General features: G+C 34.1%; 1 protein-coding gene across 3 annotated transcripts in view; it reads left to right on the forward strand.

Moving 5' to 3' along the window:
* Nucleotides 1–24,173, forward strand: part of Gpm6a (glycoprotein M6A) — a 310,527-nt gene that overhangs the window by 237,060 nt on the left and 49,294 nt on the right. For all 3 annotated transcript variants that reach the window (XM_048791945.1, XM_048791943.1, XM_015486198.2), the window contains exon 2: nt 23,045–23,237. In XM_048791945.1, coding sequence (XP_048647902.1) covers nt 23,045–23,237 — 193 coding nt within the window. The remainder of the gene's footprint in view (nt 1–23,044; nt 23,238–24,173) is intronic.

Here is a 24,173-nt window from a genome sequence, read left to right on the forward strand (position 1 = left end):
TTACAAAGGGCACATAAACATTTGATTTTCTTACCTGGAGTATGACAGGAGTATGATTTTCTTACCTGGAGTATGATAGTAAGAATGAGTAAACAAAAACGTATTTTTCTGTCTTCTCTATATATTTGTCCACAAGATATTCACTAGCGAATATGACTTATTTTAGTAACCAAGTGAAGAGAGCTTAGTCTAACAATAATGATTTCTTATTTTGTCTACAAAGATAATATTGAGTACATATTACAAGCCAGGTGCTGACCTAGGTTCTGGGGATACAGCATGGAACTAAGCAGGTAAGAAGTCCTTATTGATCCTAGACTCCAGAAGCACACAAATATAGAATTTAAACAGTATACATATTAGAAGTCAATAATAACTATAGATATGAAATAAATCAGAAACTGAAGAATTAAGCAATATTGCGGTGTTATAAATAAGCTATAAAAGTGGGCACTACTATAGAAATAGCACTTGAGCAAATACTTGAGGAGGTGGTGGAAGACATCTTGGAGATATCTGAGAGAAAAAGCATTATAAGTATAAAGGAACAAACCGTGCAAAGATCTTGAGAAAAAAAAGCCTACCTGTCATGTTTAAGGAACAGTAAGGCTAGTAGGGCTGGATCTGAGAGAGTGATCTTCACCTCATTGAGAAAGACAGTCAGAGGTATAGCAAGTCTGAGCACTTCATCTTAGACTGTCACTCTGATTTACTGAAGAGCCATTGGTGAATTTAAGAAGAGGGGGTGATGTGATCTAATTTTTAAAATAATCATTCATATTGGTCTTTTGAGGTCAGAAATAAGCTGATTTACTAACATTTAGCATTTAGAGTGCTTTTCATATTCTTTCATTGTTCATTCAACAAATACTTATTGAGCACATGGCCTCTCCAGGTCTTGTGTTGGAAGCTATTCATAGGACATTGAGCAAAGAGAGGTGTGTTTTACCCTTATGAGAGCAGTGTATATAATTATAACATTTGTATATAATCAGAGATATGATAAATTAAGGTATAATGGTGTATTAAGAATTGTAACGCAAAAATAAGTAAATAACAATATTAAAAAAAACAGAATCAAACATTTGCTTGCGATAATAATTCTAGAGTAATAAGGCCTTGTCAAAAAGCCAAGGTAAGCTGCCCTGTGAAGGAAAGTTTAATCAGATAGGATGTTTAGAAGTAAAATAGGTGAGAATGAAGATGCACTGCGTGTGGTTAGGAGTGAACTCCAGATAATGTGGGGAGGTATATTATTTGGACAAGCTTTGTGTCAGAGGAACTCAATATTGGCTGCCACAGGGCATGTAGCTCCAGCTAATTGTGACCTAAGAATGAAGAGTTTTGAAAGACAGGTAAGGATTTGTCTTAATCTAACATCGAGAATATTCTGAAATAAGAATATGACATTGATGTATTGTAAGTTGGAAAACTGATAAAACATTTATATTCAAACAAACTATAATGAGTCAGTGATGATGCAATAAGACTCATTAAGAATGCTGTTAGTAGTGTAAAAGAAAAGGAAGACAGTACAGACTTCCAGAATCTTGGTAGAAGAAGATAGAGATGAAGGGGTAGGCAGAAGGGGTAGGCAGGAGAGGTGCCACAGCAGGGAGAAAATCAGGAAACTTGCTGATTGTTGAAGCTTTTGTTCCCAATAAAAGCAGTGTCAGAAAGGAGGGAGGGGTAATTAATGGTCAATATAAGTGAGAATAAATCATGTGTGCTGAGGAACACAGGAAATCATGGGAATAGATACAGTCTAGTTCAATTCAGTGATCCATCAGAAAGCCAAGTTGGAAGAGTTTGTAGAATGAGACAGATATGTTGAAAAGATGTAAAAATGTAATCCATAATCAGAAGGAGATTGCCTATGGAGAGGTGGATTAAGACAACAGTTATACTTTATAAGCTAGTGGTACAAATGAGAATAAGGAGCACTTTTATTTATTAATTTTTAAAATTAAAAAAATGATTTAATAATATTTGAAAGCCAATGGAAAAATCCACTGAGAAGAAGTGGGGTATGCATGAAAAACAGGCTAATTGACAGTAGAAGAATTCAAAAACCTTGGGGAGAGCCCTTGACTTAAAATAGTTAGGGAATTGTCCATAGTGAAGGGAATCTTCTTTCTGAAATAAGAGAGACTCAGAATGGGTCAAAATTGCAGTTATTGGTAGATTTCATGCCTTTTTCCAGAAAGAAGATGACATTCTTCTCAGCTTCTATGTTGCTAAATATAGGTTGATTATAATACTTTGTCATTTAAACTGGTAAACTTTGAGGAATGAAAGTAGGTACTATTGATAATTAATCTGGCATTACCTGATTTTTGCAAACTCAAACATATTTTGAGTTCTCCCAGAAAATGACTCTGGTACAGAGAGTTGAGCTTTTGGTATTATATTTGAAGGCAAAGGAAACATCAGTAGGGGAATAGGAAATTAAAGCAGTTAATAAAATTTGGGGCATAAAGGAAACCAATGAAGCATGCATAGTCAAGATAGAAGCTAGGTAATATTTTGAACAGTTGTAACCTCACCCAGGCAGAGAAACACTCAGAGCCAATGTAGATTATGTATCTCAACACTTCCTTCATCCTAGAAGAGAAGATGGGATATTTGCACTCAATTCCTGTCAATGACTGAATGAAGGTTGTTCTTAGGCGAGCATCAGTTATTTTACACTTGCCTTGTTGTCAGACAAAGCATTAGTGAGATTGAAGTCATCTTTAGACAAATAAATATGTAACTCTATCCTGCAGTGAGTGATATGCTAGGGGAAATGGAAAGGGGACCAACAGCTTTCAGCCTAAATTTTGACCTAAATTACAATGTGAACCAAGATGATCTCTTGAAATTGGTAGATAGGTGGGAAGTTGAAAGCATCCAGAACATGGAGAAAATATAAGCAATGGTAGGAGGAAACATGATTACTTGGAGATGCTGAGGTTGCTCTACCCCAACTAGGAAACTTCTCATGGTAGTTGAGATAATTGTTTCTTTATCTAAACTTGACAGAAGAAGAATTGTCACCATGGCAAAGTCAATATATCAGACTTAAAAAGCCCACAAAACAAAATCATGTATTCTGAGTTGAGATACGCTATCTTTTACCAAATAATATCTGCCAAAGAACTCTTCAGTTTGTTTCATTTCAGATTTTTTTGTTAGTGATGAATCATTTTAAATTTGTTTTTAAAAGGAAAGACTTCAGGGTTTCTCTTAGATTCTTACACACAAGAAAATAATCACAATCTATTTGCATGTGATCAGAATTTTTTTCTTTTTTTAAATACCAGGGACTAAATCCAGGGGTGCTCTACCAGTGAGCTAAATCCCTAGTTTTTTTTTAAATTTTTTATTTTGAGACAGGTCTCACTAGTTGCTGAGGCTTTCCTGAAACTGGTGAACCTCCTTCCTTAGCCTCCAGTCACAGAGATGATAGGTGTGTGCCATTTAGCCCAGCTGTATTCATACATTTTATGTGTAATTCTACCCAATAGTATTTCCAAGTTCTTACCTATGGTTTAATAATACAATCTCATTTCAATTAACAAAGAATAAATCAAATAAGTGGATAGTTGCTCCGTTATTATCTGAAGTATTTAAAAAACAAGATGATATGAAATTTATCTAGATATTTTTTTAAAACACACTGTAACAAGTATTTATAATTGTATGGCATTACTAGAAGTGAGTGAATTGGTGATGTACAGGCAGCATGTAACCAGGTGATGGATTTCCTAATCTATTAATTATTGTGCACAATCCATAGAAAACGAGGTCACATTAGTTAAGCATTTTCCCCATGGATTAGTCAGGACTCTGGTACATGAGGCATTTAATTTATAAGATCAGAAATTGTTCTATGTGTTATGCTTCTCATGGATTTGTGACTAAAAGTTAAGGTTATTGAATAAATATAGACACGATGAATTTGTTTTTTCCTGGTTTTGCTCCATTAAATTAATATGAATGCTTCCATGTACAAATTTAGAAGATGATTAGCTTATTTATTATTGTCTTACATTGCAGACATCTCAGTATGAATGAATTTGCATATGAACTCATTTTTATGTCTGCTGTGCTGCTCTTTTGAAACCTTGCATTACTTCCAGTATTGTAAATAAACAATCCTTTGAAAGTATGTGTCACAAATTTCAAACAATCTGTCTTTCAGTTATATTCCTGTCATAATGTCATTTGGAGCTACTTCCATTTTAGAAAAATGTAGTGAGGATTTTTTGCAATTTAACCATTTAAAATTTCAGTATTTTGGGGAGGGAGATTACTAAAACTTGGAGGATGATGGGAGTTTTTCTGACATAAAATTAAAGTAAACTTTTTTTTTTGCATTTTAATACTGGACCATCTCTCTCATGTACATTATGAATTAAAAATTCTAAAGTCAATCCTAGAAAACAGGTCATCAACATAGAGTAAGCAATAAAATATATAAAACTCCAGCTAGTTACCTTAGTAAATTAATATCTCAATATGTAACAGGCTTACTAAAATGTCTCAGTTCAGGGGCTGGGGTTGTGGCTCAGTGGTAGAGTGCTCACCTAGCATATGAGAGGTGCTTGGTTCGATTCTCAGCATCACATAAAAATAAATAAATAACATAAAGGTATTCTGTTCAACTATAACTAAAAAACTATTTTTAAAAAGTCTCATTTCACAAACATAAACATATTAATCAGAATATGTTCATGTTGTATTTGTACCATATAGAATTAACATTTCTGAGAAAAAAGTTTTTAAGAGTTTTTAAAGGCCTTTAAGCAGAATTTTCACTTTATATGTATAGATACAAAGGTTTGACTGTGTATATCCTATTGCTTGAAACTCTGCTCTAGTTGCATTAAAGAAAATGCAGGATATTTGGAAATCGTGAGATGATACAGAAAAATAAATTCAGTTTTATTTCTGTGAGCTATTTTATCATGAAAGCTAATTGCTTTTAATTATGTTTTTCATGTTGAAAAACTGAATTATGATTAGGAGGCTTACATCTCATCTAATGAATTGTAAGGCATTCATTTTATTTAAATAATGAATATGGAAAGTACATATCAATTTATTTTGTGTATTGATTCAAGACATTGGACTATTCTCCATGATAACACACAAACAGCTTTTATTCATGCTATACTCATTGACAGTATTTTTTATTGCTTTTTAGTTGTAAACTATATCACTGAATTTTGAAAAATGTCAGTGTGATGGAGAACAAAAATATACTAATATAAAACTCTTCATTAGAGAAATAAAAATAAGCTTGACAAATTAAAAACAGTATATCAACAGTGTTTTCTGCTAGTAATAATAAAAGCATTTATTAAGCTTTGTTATGTGCCAGGTTCTCTTCCAAATACTGTACACATTTATCACTAAAGGCTAAATTGAAAATAAGACAAAAACGTCCAATTTTAAAATGTCCTCCCCCCAAGCAGACCATTTAAAGTGAAATCAACTGAATTGTAAAATGACACTGAAATGTGGCAGATTATGCCATTTATTTATAAATCACTCTGTTTCATTCTTCTACATATTTAGAGAATAATTCCATTATGTATCATAGATTTGCTCTATAAACGGAGAACTATTTGATGAGTATACAGAGCAGGATATCATGTTATTAATGCAATTTTAATTATTTTATTTTTATGTTTGCCTTTCCCCTAACATCTTTAGATTTTCTCAAAGCTTTTATGAATCAAAATCCCTTGGACTAAATAAAACTGCAGGTGACATTAACTTCTGGCACAGCTGGGGTGACTAGATCAGCAGTGCTGAAAGCTAGGCAGACAGATGAGAAGAGGCATGCCCGGTGTCTCACATTATAATTAAGAACAATGAGCTGGCGCTGGCCAAACCAAACACTTTGATGAGCCAAGTCTCATCCAAATTTAACTCCAGAAGTTCAGTTTTTACATTCTGTATATGAAGGATGCGTTATTAATTTAAGGGAAAGAAAGCTCTAATGTAAGATTCACAGTGATAGAAACTCAATATCTTATATTAATCATCCATTTCTCCTTTTTGTACATTTTTTTATTCTTGCCAATTTTATGTCCCACATTTTCCCACAATTGAAGTCTATAAGATAATTCTGACCCCTTCATTTCTCAGGCTGACACTGTGTCCTCTAGTTTTTTTTTCCTCATTGTTCCTCCTAAACATGCTTCATATTTCTTCTATTGTTACACATTTAGAATAAGCCTTCATTACTCAGAAGAATCTATTTCACAGTGCACACATTTAATACTGATATAATGCTGTTATCTTTACTTCAACTCTTTTGTTCTCCAATACATTTTGCACCAACCAACTCAATTAACAACCTCGTTTATTATGTTCATTCAGTAGTCTCTAATGACTCCACATGGCCATTAAAACATTAGGAAACTGTGTGGCACAAGACAATCTTCCAGTCCTCTAAGTCTGCCGTCCCTTACCCATGTCAGCGGATACAGGCTTGACAGTCTATTGATGTACCTCATGGCCTGCACTGTAGTTTTCATCCAGTACCTTCTGTTTGTATTTGCTAGTAGTCTCAGGACATCTTAGGATATTCATGCAGAATATCCTACAGTTGTTTACTTCATTTACCCAAACATTGTCCATGTCTCAAACCCATGTTTAGTTCTAACTCTTAAACTTAAGTCTTCTAGTATGTACATATCATAAAAATGTAACATATCTTCTAATTGTTCCACAGGTGTTAGACGGGTGGTGTGTTATCTCCTTTTTAATCTCTGTGTGTGTGTGTGTTGCATCTCCCATTATGTGTTTTAAATCTTCTGTATAATTACCTATTTCTTTCAAAGAGAGAGACAAATTAAAACTTCCTACTATTAATTTTTTTTTTCTATTTCATTTTATGTTCCCTGCAACTGTGACTTCATCAATGTCATTGCTATTCCTTTTCAAGCATACAGTATTTATAACTATTATACTTTTATTATGCACAGCCACTTTAACACCATAAAGTGTACTTTTTCCAGCTGCATATAATAGTGTTTTTTTTTTCTTTTTTTTCCCCAAATTCAATCATGACAATCACTTTCCTTGCTTTTACTTTTGCTCCATCTTAGGGAAATGAGGACTCTGAGATAGTATTCACTTGAGCACAACTAGATTTTTTTTTTTGAGACAGAGAGAATTTTTTAATATTTATTTTTTAGTTTTCGGTGGACACAACATTTTATTTTATTTTTATGTGGTGCTGAGGATCGAACCCAGTGCCCCGCACATGCCAGGTGAGCGTGTTACCGCTTGAACCACATCCCCAGCCCAACTAGATTTAAAATATACATTACAGGCAGAAACTCTTGTAGGTGTAGAGTGACTATTATGTGTGAAATTATTAAGGAAATGTGTTTTATATTCTTAGTAAAATTCCTGTCAGGTTCAGAAATTAAGGGAAAAAGCAGGCCTTCTAAGACACAGAGTAGGACAAATAACAAACTGCCTTTATAAGTCAGAGGTACATGGAATCTCTAGCTTCACAAATCTTTTAGTGATTTCCAACCTCATTCATACTTTAAAATAATTTCCATATTGTAATTACTAAGAAGACGAATGAAGCCAAGATTCAGCTATTTAATGAAATATTTATTTTTAGACAAAAATTCAAGTTTTTGCTTAAACATTAGAAATTTCTTTGCAACCATTCATTGCATATATATCAAAAGATATTAATTAATATCTAAATTATTATTCATGACCACAATCTGGGTAAAACCTAAATAATGGCAGAATATGTAAAAAATATAATGTTTAAATATCAGATGTCTGTAAAATCTGCATTATAGTTTACTATTCCATTATAGAATAATGTTACATTTATAATACATTTAAAAGAAATGCTATACTAAATTATTCCTTGTACTTCTCAACGTAGATTTTCAAACTTCACTCTTTGGAAGACTTCTAACATTCAAAATGTTGTACACTATTAAAATGATACACACTTCCTAAACTGAATCTGGTAAATGGACATATGGCAAAAATGGACTAGGATAGTCTCATCCTCATTCTCCTAAAGTGTTTTAGAAAGTGACTCTAGGAACCATGGGTACCTCTTGAAGAGAGGTCATGAATAGACTTGAAGGGAGGGCTAAATACAAGAATCATGCTTCCAACTACACATGAACATAAAATATTAAATATAAACTTAACATAGTTCAAGCAACCATTTTTTTTGTTATTTTCCTTATTTACTGTGAACTCCAGGTTTTCATTTGACAAAAATAAACACAGGATTTTCTGTGAGTGAAAGATAATATTTAGTCAACAAATACTAATTGTGCCACAATGATGTATGAGTCACTTTTCTAATTTTCTAGACATATAAGATATCAATGAAGAAAACAGAGGAAAAAAAAGCCCTAAAAATGGAAATTTCTGTTAATTATTGAGAAAAGCAGAAATACAACACAGTTCTACTTTCTGCCTTTTCGACACTACTCTCCTGGATTCAAAGTTTATACTCCATGGGGGAAACAGCAAGGGAGTAGAAATGAGGGTGGAATGAGATGGACATCATTACCCAAGTACATGTATGAAGACACGAATGGTGTGAATATAATTTGTGTACAACCAGAGATAAGAAAATTGGGCTTTATATGTGTAACATGAATTGTAATCAATTCTGCTGTCATATATAACAAATCACAATGAAAATTTAAAAAAAAACAATAGATTATATAGATGGATGAGTCAGTGACGTGTTAGAAGTTGCTGTATGATATGAAATTCAAAAAAGAATTTGGGCAGAGCAGGATGCAATTTGAATAGGATAGTCAGGGTAAAATCTGAGCAAAATCTTTTAGTGAGTTAAGAAGTTAGTTTAGCGGATATCTGAAGAATGTACCAGTGCATAGCCAATAGGAATGCCCACAATGTGCTGGGTGTGAGTTGCAAAGCAAGGAGGAGAATGGGGCTGTGTGTGTGGGAGGAGGAGCAAGCAGAAGATGAGATCAGGGAGGTGCTGAGGAAGAACATCCTGCAGGCTCTCTGAAGACCATTGCAAGACTTTTGACTTTATGGAAATTAAGGACCTAGTTCAAGTTTTTTAATTAATTTTTTAAAATAAATGACTGCGGAATGTATTACTATTCATATTACACATATAGAGCACAATCGTTCATATCTCTGGTTGTATACAAAGTATATTCACACCAATTCGTGTCTTCGTACATGTACTTTGGATAATGATGTCTATCACATTCTGCCATCATTTCTAACCCCCTGCTCCCTCCCTTCCCCTCCCACCCCTCTGCCCTATCTAGAGTTTATCTATTCCTCCCATTCTCCCCCTTCCTACCTCCTATGAATCAGCCTCCTTATATCAGAGAAAACATTCACCATTTGCTGTTTTGGGATTGGCTAACTTCACTTAGCATTATCTTCTCCAATGCCATCCATTTACCTGAGGAAAGCCTTCCTTCTTTCCTTCCTTCCTTCCTTCCTTCCTTCCTTCCTTCCTTCCTTCCTTCCTTCTTTCTTTTTTTTTCCTTTGCTGTAGTGGGGATTGGACATAGGGCTGCTTTGCTGTAGAGTTACATTCCCAGCACTTCCATTGGTTTTCTGTCTGTTTATTTTTATAATTTTGAGACAGGGTCTCTCTAATTTGCCTGGATGGGCTTCAGACTTGCACTCCTGTGTCCCAAGGAGTCAGGATTCCAGGTGTGTACCACTGCTTTTGTCAAGGCCTGGCCTGTTTCTAATCTCCTTTTCCTCTCAATCAGTCTTCAATTTATTGCTATGAACATTTTGTTATTTATATTTAAGTAACATATAAGACACTTTAATATGTCTCTTTTTCAATATTGGAATTCCAAATGTATTGATGGTAATGTCTGTACTCATGTTGATATTCTGCTTATCCAGTAGTGAATTCAACATTCAGTATGACTTAATGTGTCTTTATGAATAACGAGGCCAACTCTCTCTCTCTCTTACTACTCTTGCTTTTCAAAAGTAACCAGCCTATTAGATGGATATTCCATATTTTCTTTTAATTTGGTTAATGAATGATTAAAATATACTAAGTTCAAATTCAGCAACTTATTAGTAAATATAAGCATTGTAGCCAAATTCTCCAGTAATATCTTTTTTGCCGGCCCTTTAGCATATCAGCATCTGTTAAAGTTTCAAACAAATATACCTACTGATTAGTCAGCTACACCTAGCTAGTTTACTGAATAGATAATCTAGACCAGTTATGCTAATACTAAGAATGAAGTGGAAAATTCTGACAATGGCTTTCATTATCATTTGTCAGAGATGAAACACTGATAAAGTTCAGATTCGTCAGGATCTTTGCTTTCTAGTCATGAAATGGTCAAGACTGCTTCTGTGGAATGTTTCCCTGAATTTTCATTCTATTCTGATTGTGAACTACATCAGGTCTTTAGCCTCTTGAGTGAAGGTAAAATAATCTTAGACGTATATATTATCTTTGTATAATTGAACAGCAGCAAGGATAGCTCTTATTTACAATCTCATTATTACAGTAAACCTTCAGAGTTACCATGAACCTCTTCCCCCAGAACATTATTTACAGTGATAAGATTTTATAAATAATGCTGTTTTAAATAGTAGAGAAAGATTTTTACACATAATTCTGTGTGCATTATGTAATTTTATAAATTACTGTAATAATATCATTATATTTGAGAATTAATTAAAAAAAACGGTAAAATCATCAGACCATTAGAATACATTTTCACTGTCAAAAATGTCCTTCAATTCAGTTACTTTTCTTCACTTCTGAGTTCAGTCTTAACAGGAATATAATTTAGAAGTTTTGGATTAAAATAATCCATTCAATTATTTAAATATCTAAATGAGATCATATATGCTTATGGAAACTTATGGAAGACACATTGTATCAACAGCTTTTCATTTAGAAAACAGAACTTTATGTTCCATGTTACTTATGTGGTAAGCAGCCTCTTTAAGAATTCTAATTCATTAGTCACTTATAATTACTAAAGATTTACAACATGCTAATGAGTTTGCACAGCAGATATAAGAATAATAAAACTAGTCCTACACCAATAACAACCTCCAAATGATGTTTTTAATTAGATTTTTCCTGTTTTACAAATAGAAATAAGAAATGCTAGAAAACCTTAAAGAACCTCTAGGTATTGAATAAAAGCAGAAATACAACACATCTCTGTCATTACTTTTTGCAGGGTCTTTTCATCTTCAGCAACAATTGTTCATGAATAAATTCAGAAATCACCACCTTTCTTCATACTGTGAAATACACTTTTAGGGTTTCTCTGGTTAGGTTGCATCTTTTGATTCTATTGTGATGAGTCCAATATATTTTTTTCCACAAAGTAATTTGAATTGACAATATACTGAAACTGAAGGATGGACATTTTTGTGGATAAAGATGACTTATCCTTCTTGTACATAAGATAACCAAAGCAACAATAACAACAAAACCCAAACAAAAGGTTATTCAGTGCTTTCTGTGTTCATGAGCCAAACTGTGTGTGAGATACAGGATATATAAAGATTTGTAAAACATTGTCCCTGATCTCAGGAACTGATTATCAATCACATATAAATCACAACACAGAAGTGCTTACCCAAGATTATATGTTAGATGTTATGAAGTTTAACTTTTATTTAATATTTCTGCTTTTTCACATATACCACAGACATTCTTCTATGAGATTTGCAGCAATTCTTATTTTTATTTCACAGCCACCAGAGGTGACTGGCAGGAACTGAAAATGAGCTTTGTGTGTATTCATGAAATTCTGGGGATTAGTAACGTGAAATAAAAAGATTTATGTGAAGTGCAGATTTTCATACGTAGGCTGAGCTCTTAAGGATATGCCCTGTGGTGAACAGAATACAAAAAGAGCTTACAGGCGTGCTCATTGTAACATGTCCGTAGGCTGCTTTGTAGGCCTCTTATCTCTCTCTTAACCTTGATGTTTCAGTCCCCATCATCCAAGGGTCATATGAGAGATGATCAAAAGAAGCAAAGGACATCAAGTATTTGTGGTATGGAACAAATTAGTCGGGGGTTAAATTTTCTGTACTAAAAACCAGTACCTCTGAATTTTGCCATCATAGTGCTCATTCGGACTGTAATAGAAGCAACAAGACGACAGGCTTATGTTTGGCTCCAATACAATCAACACTTCCTCTAGAACATTAAAAAGGTAATGTACTATAGACTCAACCAACATTTCCATGGCCTGTAGGGAACAAAGCATAGCACAACAGCTCCTCTAATGAGAAAGGGGAGGGGGTGGTGGGGAGAAAGAGAATAAAAATATTATTAGTCTGTTGATTTAAAAATGCAGTTTAGCTTTTTAGAGTCTCTGATGCCTGAGAAAAGATACTGCTCGCAGCAGTGATATTTTTGCCTTGAAATGCTGCCATTTTGCTGCCATTTTGCCTGTTTCCAAACTTGCATTAGACAAGTCAGTTTCTCAAGCAGCACTTCAGAACTACAGAGGAGAGTGTTCCTCCTCACAAATTGTGGCAATTTTTTTCCTAATTGTGACCAATTAATTGTTACATACCCATTGTTAATATCCCACTAATGTTTATGATAAAATAACTATATTATTACCATGAGACTATTTGTTTTGTTCTCTATTTCATACATATGTATTCTATTGGTAGTATTTCATACACACACACACACACACACACACAATTGTTTTCTTTTTTAGTTTTTATTTTGATACAAGGTCTTGCTAAGTTCCTTAGGACCTCCCTAAATTTCTGAGGCTGGCTTTGAACTTGAAATTCTCCTGCCTCAGCCTCCTGAACCACTGGGATTACAGGGGTATGCCACCACACCCAACAGACATATTTCAAATTTTGTATTTAAGGTTTACCTTATGCTCAATTTTGTTATGCTGTATTCTGAAATAGAATTTAGCTATCCACTTTAAATGAAAATGATCTTTTAAATTTTGAAAAAAAAATGCCAGATTACATTAAATTCAACAAATATTAGTTGAATACCTACCCTGTGTCAGATACTATTCTAGGGACTGGGCATAGAGAAATTAAAACAAATTCTTAACCTCATGGTTTTTACAAATTAACATACAAAGTCAACAAGAAAGATAAACAATATATTGGATGAGTGTCATGGAGATAAAGAAAACAATTCTTAAGTCCAGAGTTCACATTTAAACTGAATAGACTGGTCATGCTTTAAAGATATCTGGGGATTCTGCCCTCCCTCCCATCTAGAGTTGTAGTCAACTCCTTAAGCTCCCCACCCCCAATCTGGACTCCCTGTGTTTAATTAGATAATAGAATGTCATAGAATTATGCCCTACCATTCCTGGGCTTGGACTTTAAGAAGATTGACAATTTTTGCTCTCTCTCTTTCTTGGGGCTCCTGCTCTGATGGAATCCATCTCTTATGTCTCTCCGCACTGAGAGAGCTCAAACTGGCCACTTGGAAAGGCCGCATGAAGTGAGGTATACTCAGATGTTTCAGAGGGGCTAGCTGAGGATCATGCAAGCAGTGAATACCTGCCTTGGGCATCCAGCTTCATCTCCAACATTCAGGTGATCCCAGGCCATTCATATTCTGATTGAAACTGCATGAATCATCCTAAGCAAAAACTGCTCTGTTGAACTCAGTACACCGCCCCCCCCCCCCAAATGTGAAAAATGGTAATACATTTTTTATTTTGAGCTAATAAAATTTTAGGATAGTTTGTTAGGTAGCTGTGGGCAACTCAACAAACATATTATCTTACAAACATGTGAACAAAGAAATGAATGAAATAAATGAGGAATATTTTGAACTGAAGTCTAAACACAGGGAGAAAACCATAAGATGTCTAGGGGTTTACCTCATTTTACCCCATGGAGTACTCATGACAGGGGAGGTGGGGGATCAGGATTTTAACTGGAGCTCCCAACACCATCTGGACAAGCAAGGTGTGGTCTCCAAAGCCTTATGAGCATTTGGAATTCAGACCAGTTATGGTATTCAATGTTTTTCCCTTCCAAGAATTGCTTTTGTATACCAGAAATGTGTCTCCACCTGATTGCTCCTTTACCCTTGGGGCTTATTTATCACAGTAAGAGAGTATGGTTCTAATCATTATTGAAGTAATTAAATTTTCTGCCTTGGGGAAACAAGTTTTAATTAATCAGACCATTCTTGCTAAGTCATGTTGACCGGTACAGAAAGCTCTGTAATTAGTGATATAATTCTCAAATATATCTGTATCTTAAATATTAATAAACATTTCTGTGATGAAAGCATACTTAAAAGAAAAAAAATAAACACCCATCACTTTCCTGAAAAATTCACAGTAAATAGACTTCCACCTACTTTTCATTATCCACTCTACATAATCATTTGAGAAATTGTCTGTACATAATTATAACTTGCTCAGAGGAACTGTGGAGATCACAACAGTCAATGCATTAAGAGTCTTGGCACTGTTCCTGAAACAGTTTAAGTTTTCAGAAAATTCATAGTGGTATCATTAGCTGTAAGCTGTATATTCCATTTAACAACTTGTTCAAATTTCTTAGAGTAATGCCTTTTTATCCCTGTATTATGTCTATATCCCAGTTCATAAACTAGTTTCAAAACATCTTGGGCATTTAATACAATTTTATATGCTATTGTATGGTTTCCATATGCTGTTTCATCTGTATGTCAGAATTAAGTGAAGCACTTGATAAAAAGAGATAGGATTCTTCATAGAGTACATTGCAAATCTCTATTTTTGACATGATTCCTGGTGATTTTAATAGGGAGCCAAAAAATTAGGAGCATATAAAAATGCTTTCATACTCTGCAAATCATTTCTCATTTGAAAGATATTCCTTTTAAAATTAGAAACTGGTTGGCTTAAGCATTGCATTTTAGCAATGACAAAAATATTTTAAGATAAAAATCTCTCATTCAAGTTTGTTGTCTTGGTAATGGCACATTGTGTTGAATTCTTCAAACGTTTATATTGATTATGTACTTTGCTTAGTCTATAAAATTTTTTAATAAAATGTTAATAAAAATAAAATATTATTTGATCATTATTTGTACTATATTCTCAGATTATTTAAAAAATAGGTTATAATCTTATTAAAGAGTTAGATGTTGTGAATTGAGCTGCTATAAACATTGAAGTGGCAGTCATTATAGTATGTTTATTTTAAGTCATTTGGGTATAAACAGAGGAGTGGGAAAAATGGGTCAAATGGTGGTTCCATTCTGAGTGTTCTGAAGAATCTCCACACTGCTTTGCAGAGGAGTTGCATCAATTTGCAGTCCTACCAGCAGTGTATGAGTATACCTTTTTTCTCACAGCCTCACTAACATTTATTATTGCCTGTATTATTGATGATTGCCATTCTGACTGGAGTGAGATGAAATCTTAGTGTAGTTTTGATTTGCATTTCTCTAATTTCTAAAGATGTTGAACATATTTTTGTATATTTGTTGATTGATTATATTTCTTCTTCTGTGAACTGTCTGCTCAGTTCCTTAGCCTATTTATTATTTGGGTTATTATTTTTTTGTGTTAAGTTTTTTGAGTTCTTTATATAAAATGTGGAATATATATTCAATGGCATACTAGCTAGTTTTAAAAAAGAATGAAATTATGGCATTTTCTGGTATAAGGATGGAGTTGGAGAATACCATGCTAAGCGAAATAAGCCAAGCCCCCAAAACCAAAGGCCGAATGTTTTCTCTAATATGTGGATGCTAATTCACAATAAGGGAGGGCACTAGGGAAGAATAGAGTTACCTTAAATTAGGTAAAGGGGAAGTGAAGCGAGGGGAGGGGAGGAGATATGGGGATAGAAAGACTAGTAGAATGAAACAGACATTATTACTTTGTGTATATATATATGACTGCATAACCAATGTGATTCTATAACATGTACAATCAGAAAAATGAGAAATTAGACCTCATCTATGGAAGATATATCAAAGCACATAAATGCAGTCTACTGTCATGCATAACTAAAACAAATAAAAAAATTTAAAAAGTAAGATATTACAAAGTGTGTTTGCTAAACGCTTTGCAGTGTAAAGCGTTGTTCATATGTACAGTTTTGAACTATTGTTATTCATATTTCTGTATGTTATACTTTATAAAAGGGGCTTTTAGATCAACTATTTGGACAATAAAGCCCATTGTCACTAATTTTGATTTGTTGAGAGACACAGGGGATACATTTATCCTGGCTATTCTAATTGGATACTCAGTTTACCACAATAATATTAAATGTTTTTGTAGGATGTTTTTGGAAAAGTTTCTGAAAAGGTACTTGATATTTCTAATTTTATCTCTCAATAGTATGTAGGCTCAAGTAGTTTCAGAGTCCTATTTTTTCATCACTTCTGTATATACTCTGTAGAACTAATAGGTGCTCAGCAAACATTCCCTGAACATTGACATAACAATCCATTAGCCACACTGTCAGGACAGCATAGGAAAAAGGAATGACCATATAAAATAAATGAAGCATGGTCAGGTATTCTAATTGCTCTTTTATTTTTACCCAAGGGGCATGTTTCCCTGCATAAGAGAATAAGAGAATGTCAGGTTGGCTCTATTCCATTGGAATTTCCATATACACTTAAAGAACCTAAGGCTAACATGGAATCATTACAAATTTCAGAAATAATTTTCTGGAAAAATTGGCTTTAATCTTAGCTGATAACTTCTAAAGTCCCTTGTCCAAAGATGACTTTAATACACTTGTCTTTGACGCCATTTGTTAGCATCTTCCTTTCTTAACTTGGAGAGCTCCAGAGGCCATGTAGCCAGCCTCAGGTGCTGGGCTTCTGAGGTGCTGGCTTGGCTGCAGGGCAGTAGTAGGTATAAGACACCAGGACTCCAGGTGTGGACTCCCTGGAGGGAAAAGTGGTGAGTTCTACCAACTGGAGACTGTGGTGTTCAATTCTAGGAGTCTGTTTTTATGTTAATTATTTGATGATTCACTAATCTTCACTTTCACTATTTTTATTATGTTTAGCTGTGGATGTTTCTATCTTCTGATGATGTAATTTGTTTACCTCTTCTCTTCAATTTCCTTCTTTGTCATTTGTTCTACCTTGCCATAGGTTTTCTTTGTTTTTAGCCTTCCATTAAAATGTAAATTTCGACTATTTTACTGTTCTTTCCTAATTCTTGGAAGGCTCTTTTATCACCTTCAGATCTTTTTACAAATGTCATCTCAGTTATTCCTTCCCTGACCTTTTTATCAAAACCTGATACCACTATCTCACTCTTCCGTATCCCCCTTCTCGGTTTAGGTTTTCTTCTTGTCACTTTTCTTATCTTTTTTTTTAAATTTTTATTATTGGTTGTTCAAAGCATTACATTTTTCTTGAATCATACATTTGATTCAAGTGGGTTATGAACTCCCATTTTTACCCCGTATACAGATTGCAGAATCACATCGGTTACACATCCACTGTTTTACATATTGCCATACTAGTGTCTGTTGTATTCTGCTGCCTTTCCTATCCTCTACTATCCCCCCTGCCATCTCCTCCCCTCCCCTCCCCAAATGACAAAATCATGGAATTTGCAGGGAAATGGATGGCATTAGAGCAGATTATGCTAAGTGAAGCTAGCCAATCCATAAAAAACAAATGCCAAATGTCTTCTTTCATATAAGGAGAACAACTAAGGACAGAGCAGGGAGGAAGAGCATGAGAAGAAGATTAACATTAAACAGGGAGGAGAGGTGGGAGGGAAAGGGAGAGAGAAGGGAAATTGCATGGAAATGGAAGGAGACCCTCATAGTTATACAAAATTACATATAAGAGGAAGTGAGGGGAAAGGGAAAAAAAAACAAGGGGGAGAAATGAATTCTTGTCACTTTTCACAGCCTCATATATATTACTTTAGCCTTGTGCTTTCATCTGCCTCCTACCTTTATAGGATTTTTGTTGATTTTGTTTCTATAGCTTCAGCGATTACCATAATGCTTCAAGAACCTGTGAGGACTCAATAATTACATGTTGAATATATTTATAAATGTAAAATTATTGAACAAAATGTTAGCATGACAAATTCAGCAATTGATAAATATAGTATAACTCCTGTGTTTTAGAAACACAAATCTAACTTAGAAAAAATAATTGTTGCTATGGCAGGGGAAAAGGGGGAAAATCATAAAATCATTTTACCAAACGATGCAAAAGTATGTTATAAAATTCAAAACAAGAGACCCCCTTCAAACAATAAACAAACAACAAGTTAAGAGTAAAACAGGGCAAGCATTTTCTTTAATACCAGGAACACAAACTGATACCTTTTCTCATCACTTCTCACTGTATTTTTATCTAACAGAGTAGACTGAATATAAGTATGAAGGCACAGGTTTTGAAAAGATAGAAATAAAGCTCAAAATTTTTCACATTGTTATGGTTATCAACATAAATAGTAAATAATCCACAAACTCAAAATAATTCATATAATCAAATAAAAACTTTAAGCTTACAGATAAAAAAAATTGACATAAGAATACCAATCAAAATCGTTGAATTCATTTGTGTAACAAGATGACTTTTTCTAAAATTTATATGCTTAGTGACAATGAATGGAGGAAATGAACAAGTTGGAGGATTTTCTTTACCATAAAGCAAGACAGTTATTATTTGGTGTGTGGGTATAGTATGATATGATGTAATGGGAGCTGATGTAGGCACAGCAAAAGATGAATAGATGATTGGGACAGAATAGATGGCCCACAAACAGATGAATACCTCTTTTCTCTCTGGATACTTGATAATGCCTGAGGTGACCTTTTTACATTGGAGAATGAATTAATTTGCTAGAAAATGGACAAGAAACATTTACCAACGAATACATTGTTAGTCTCTTTTCAATCTCACTTGGGAATTTCTTTTCTAGAATCCACAGTTGTGTTGGTCTCTCTTCTCTGTTGTCTATCTTCCTTTTTTATTTTTTTTTCTGGTTGGGTTAAGTTCTTTTTCATGTTTTAATTTCCTGTGGTTTGATAAGTAAGCAAGGGTAATGGCAAAGGCTGTGTTTACTTCATACTATTTAGATAGAGGCAAATTAATCACATAGCTCATAAAAAGATAATCATTATTGCCAAAGATATTGTATCTCAAGAGCTTCTAGTTTTTGAAAGTTTTATATATATGTACAAGTCAATCTCTAAACTCACTAAATATTGGGCTAATGCTAATGTTTCACAGTATGTTGAAAAAAAATGGCTCAGAATTCTTCTAATATTTGCTTTCATTTGAAAGCTGAAAGCATAATGCTATTTCATTTGGAGCACTGTGACCAGAAACAATAAAAGAGATGCTGCTTTGCATACAAATGGATATAAAGAATATACAAATTTTGTGCCAATATTTGAATCTCCGCTTTATTTGAAGATTAAAAGGCTTGTTTTTATAACATCTGCTATTGAAAATGTTTCCTGTGCAAAGCAATCTGTATTGTTTTGATACAGATTTTCACAAGAAAGTTATTTTCTCCAGTTACCACACTTACTTACTATGTCTTCATTAATATTCATTTAATAGAATGTTTTTTCACTTTGGTTCAGTAGAAACCCCGTGATGGGGGCAGCAGAATGCTCAGCTGTGAAGGGTGATTGTCGGGAGTGTATCCTGGTCGAGGGGCATGGTTGCCATGGTTTCTTTGCTGCTCTGCCAAGGCTGTTTCTCACTGTGGGTGGAAAGAAGCTCCCCTGCCAGCAACTACGTGGGATTCTGGCAGCTGGGAGAATTCTGAAATGATGTGCTGCTTCACCATATGGGAGTTTTGAAAGTCTTCTTTTAAATCCAATAGGCAACTCATACTCATAGGAGGAATGAGGGTAATAAGGATGCAGTCCATTATGAGTGCAGTATGTGCCCCACGAGACACTTAGAGTTTCTTTTCTGAATACAAGTGTTGAGGAGGATCAGCTCTTAAATGGAAATATTTTAGCCTAACCTTACAGTAATGGCTGTTCACAGGGATTCGTATTTGTCAATAAAGATAACATCATTCCAAGGGATTTAAATGGTAGCACTTAAATAGGAGTACAAGAAAGGGTTCCATTTCATTTGGGGGAACTTAAACTCATTTGAAAATGAGAATTAACTCAGGGTTGTCACTTTGAGTCTGCCTGACTATTGCAATTTATCTCACACTTTTCAAACTTGAAAAGCTACTGCTTATATAATTAATGCTCCATTGTGATGACTTCATGATCCCCCTAGAAGATCTAGAGCCTAGCATACAGGCTAATATAGGTCATCTAAGGCACGGTGGAAAGAAAAGTGAGCTAAGTACATACTGACTCTGAATTAGTAATCATTCCTCAGGGGCAGTTTGGGTGACCATTGGTAAGATAGCCATTTTATTTGCCTCTGAGCTATTTTCATTCTGATTTCATCCTGGCCCAGTTGTAAACTTTAGGCACTAGGGGTCTGCAAAGGTAATTCCTATTTATGCATTTGGTGTTTAGATGTTTTTCTTTGTGTTGGAAATTCTATTCTGAGTGTTTTGTTGAACATGCTCATCTGGCTTTAATACCTCAGGTTGTCTGCAGTAGAAATCTCCCACACTCTATGCAATGTTTTGAGAATAGCAAAGAGAGGAATGGGATTTGAAATGGTGGGACTATTACTTGTACTTGCCAAAATTAGAGGGAGCACTTCTTTGGATTTGTACCAGTTTTATTTCTCTTTTTCCTTTATTTTAAAATAGTAAGATATGAAATTTAGAAAATAGAAAGCAAATAGTCCAGAGATTTTTCTTCCTCTATTAATCTTCACCCAAAACTGTGTCCAGTGATCTTGCCACACTGATTTCAGCCACCTACTAATGAAATTTCTTCCTACTCTGTGAAGTTTCTAATTGTTCTAAACTTTTCCACCTCCTCATATTGTTATGTGTCTGAATGTGCACATATATGTCCATGGAGGAATACTCAGGAAATTATTCTGGTTGCACAAATAACAGCTATGAATTGGGGAGATGTTCAAATTATTCTATTTTTTTTTACTTCCTCCGAGGCATATGAGATGAGTTATAGTTCTCAAGAAGACCAGTTCAATGAGTACCAGACTAGCTCAATCTCTGAGTATAAAGTTATTTTCACACATGAGTTTATCTTATGCCCATGTATTGCTACATAAATATAGGGTGAGCATCTGAATCTGAAATCCAAAAATGCTCCAAAATCTGAAAGTTTTTGAGCCCAGACATAATGACACAATTGGAAAATTCCACACCTAATAGGTCCCAGTCTAAACACTAGCATACTAAAAATATTGTATAAAATTACTTTCAAGCTATATATAAAGTGTATATGAAACATAAATGACTCATGTTTGGATGCGGTCCTATCTTCCTGATATAGATATTGATATATGCAAATATTCCAAAATAAAAAAAAATCTCAAATCCAAAGCATTTCTAGTTCCAAGCATTTTGAATAAGAGATAGTCCATATATATGCCTTGTAGATAAAGTGCACACAGATATTCCTGTGGCTGAGTTAAGTACAATCATCCTAATCCATTTTTAAATCTCATTTTTTATTTATTTCTGTTGAACAAGGAAAAGTCATTAGTTAGATGGGAGCCTTTAATGTTCCAAATGAGATTTAATCAAAAATGTTCAGAATGAGAAAAAGTTAGAGGAAATCTATGAAATGAGGATAAGTGTATGGGAGGGAAAGGTTTAGAAGTGGGTATATATAAAACAGATCATCTGTGGAGACATGCCTAGCTTGTCAAAACCCTCACCTAGATTTTCCTTTATCAACAGTGACTAGAACATAGTATCTCATCAATATTTCCTACTGCAAAACATATGTACTTAATTAATGTCTTGGAACACATCCAGTAACCTAGAAAATTTTGACACTTATTTTGAACATGAACAAGCATGGTTTTCTGTTGTCTCAAGTTAGATGCTGAATGCTGTCTTTCAATAAAGATGTAAGTGATGAACATCAAAAAGTAAAAGGGACTGCTGTGATTAAAAATTTTTTGACAACCATATGACAGCACAATAATAATAAGTTTAATAATAGTTACAAATAGGTCTAATAATGGCAGATAACAACTATTGAGTCATTCCCCTACATTGGGCACTATTTAATGTATTAATTCAACCACATGAAGAAAATTCTTATTTTCACCATTTTATAGGTGATAAGATCAAAAGAACAAATTTACTCAAAATCACAGAGATCAGATCAGGATTAAATACTGCCTACTCTCTCTTTTCTGCTCTGCCAGTATCTTACTCATTTTTTTTTAAAGTCATGAACCTTAGAAACAGATTATTCAGGATGAGTCACTGTACTAAGAATATGTATTAATGATCTGAACTCAAATTCATTTCCCTTACTACATGCATCGAATTTGGATACCATCTATTGTCTTCCATTTAAAAAATTTGCTGGCCAAAATTCAACAACTTAAGTTTACAATGCAGTAACTGGTTTCAACTCACTGAAAAATATAGCCACAGAGTTCAAAAGATTAATTATCATTAAAATAAAAGAATGAGCAGGGGCTGGGGTTATAGCTCAGTGGTACAGCACTTGCCTAGCACATGTGAGGCCCTGGGTTCAATCCTAAGACCATATAAAGATAAATAAATAAAATAAAGTTATTGTATCCATCTACAGCTACAAAAATTATTTTTTTAAAAAAAGTGTGAGCATATAAAATTTGAGAGCTATAAACTCAAGGTAGAATGATATACATACAGGAATGGTAAAGATTATCAAAAGAAGTTTGAGCTGGAAAAGAAGGGCTTCTATGGACTTAGGGCATAAAGGAGTCATCATAAGTAATAAGCATTTTCTGTTTCTGCAACATGGATTATAAAAAGGGAGTTGATCTTTATTTTGTCCAGGACATCATAGGACTTGATTTATATGGTTGACCTGATAGCATCTATCAATGCAAATATAACTTCCCAAAATGCTAAAGTTGGATTTTTTTAATTTAAATGAACAAAGCATGAATTTTTCACATATTTCCTGTTGATCTCTACAGGGTGTTTTGAGTGCTGTATTAAATGCCTAGGAGGGATTCCGTATGCATCTCTGATTGCCACCATCCTGCTCTATGCGGGCGTGGCCCTGTTCTGTGGCTGTGGACATGAAGCACTTTCCGGGACTGTCAACATTCTGCAAACCTACTTTGAGATGGCGAGAACTGCTGGAGACACACTGGATGTTTTTACCATGTGAGTCAATCTAGTACTTATATGAAGTGTGTATGTTGTTTACATTTGCTGTGTGTTAAATAAATGGGCATCTAGAGTTAGGGAGGTGATAATATGGATGAAAAAGATACTACTAGGTGTACATGGTTCAGAAGAGCCTTGGCCTTTCCATCAACACAAGGCTCTTGGCATAAAATCAGAAACCAAATTAATTCAGGTTTGCTCAGGCTTTGACTCAGGTTTTAGCTAGACTTCAATTACCATTAGGTAGAACATTTACTTCTCTCTTGCTCTTTCAATTTGAGCAAAGGCTCAACAGAAAGATAATAAAGAACATACTGAGATAGACATCTAAATATCTGCTGCTAATTCCAGGAAAAGTCTTTTAAAAACAATCCAAGGTACTATTATTTTTCAAAACAGTCTAATTCAGCCACAGATATGGTATCCTCTACTTTTCCTGCCTCACAGAAAATTATGTCAAAATTGTGGACGGTTCTCAGGCTTTCTGTAAAAGGATAAATCACAAGAAGAAATTGAGCAACTTTTTTCCTCAAAATACCAGTTATGCTTTTCTTTTCCAAAATGGAAACTCCTGGTATTACTAAATCATGATGATATTGAAAGAATAGATTTTTAGAAAGGTAACTTAAATTGTCTGAAAGTGAAAGGTTGTTGTTCAAATTTCTGTCCTTTATTGCTTTATATTATAGTAAACAGGAATTTGAGAATTAATTACAGAAGAATTTATTTCCAAATGAGTTACTTATTGAATCTATTCAGTGAGTTCATAACTACAAAAAAGGAAAATGACTTGTTTATTACAAGTTCTTTTTGTAATCGTACTATAATCTGTCCCAGGACCCATCAGTTTTTGTTACCCTTGAAATTTATTGCATTTATTACATATTACTTGATACTGTGTGTTTGTATTGTGCTTTATGTCCTTTATGTTGT

The sequence above is a fragment of the Marmota marmota genome, unplaced genomic scaffold, assembly GCF_001458135.2.
Source record: "Marmota marmota marmota unplaced genomic scaffold, marMar, whole genome shotgun sequence".
In the NCBI taxonomy this organism is placed as follows: domain Eukaryota; kingdom Metazoa; phylum Chordata; class Mammalia; order Rodentia; family Sciuridae; genus Marmota; species Marmota marmota.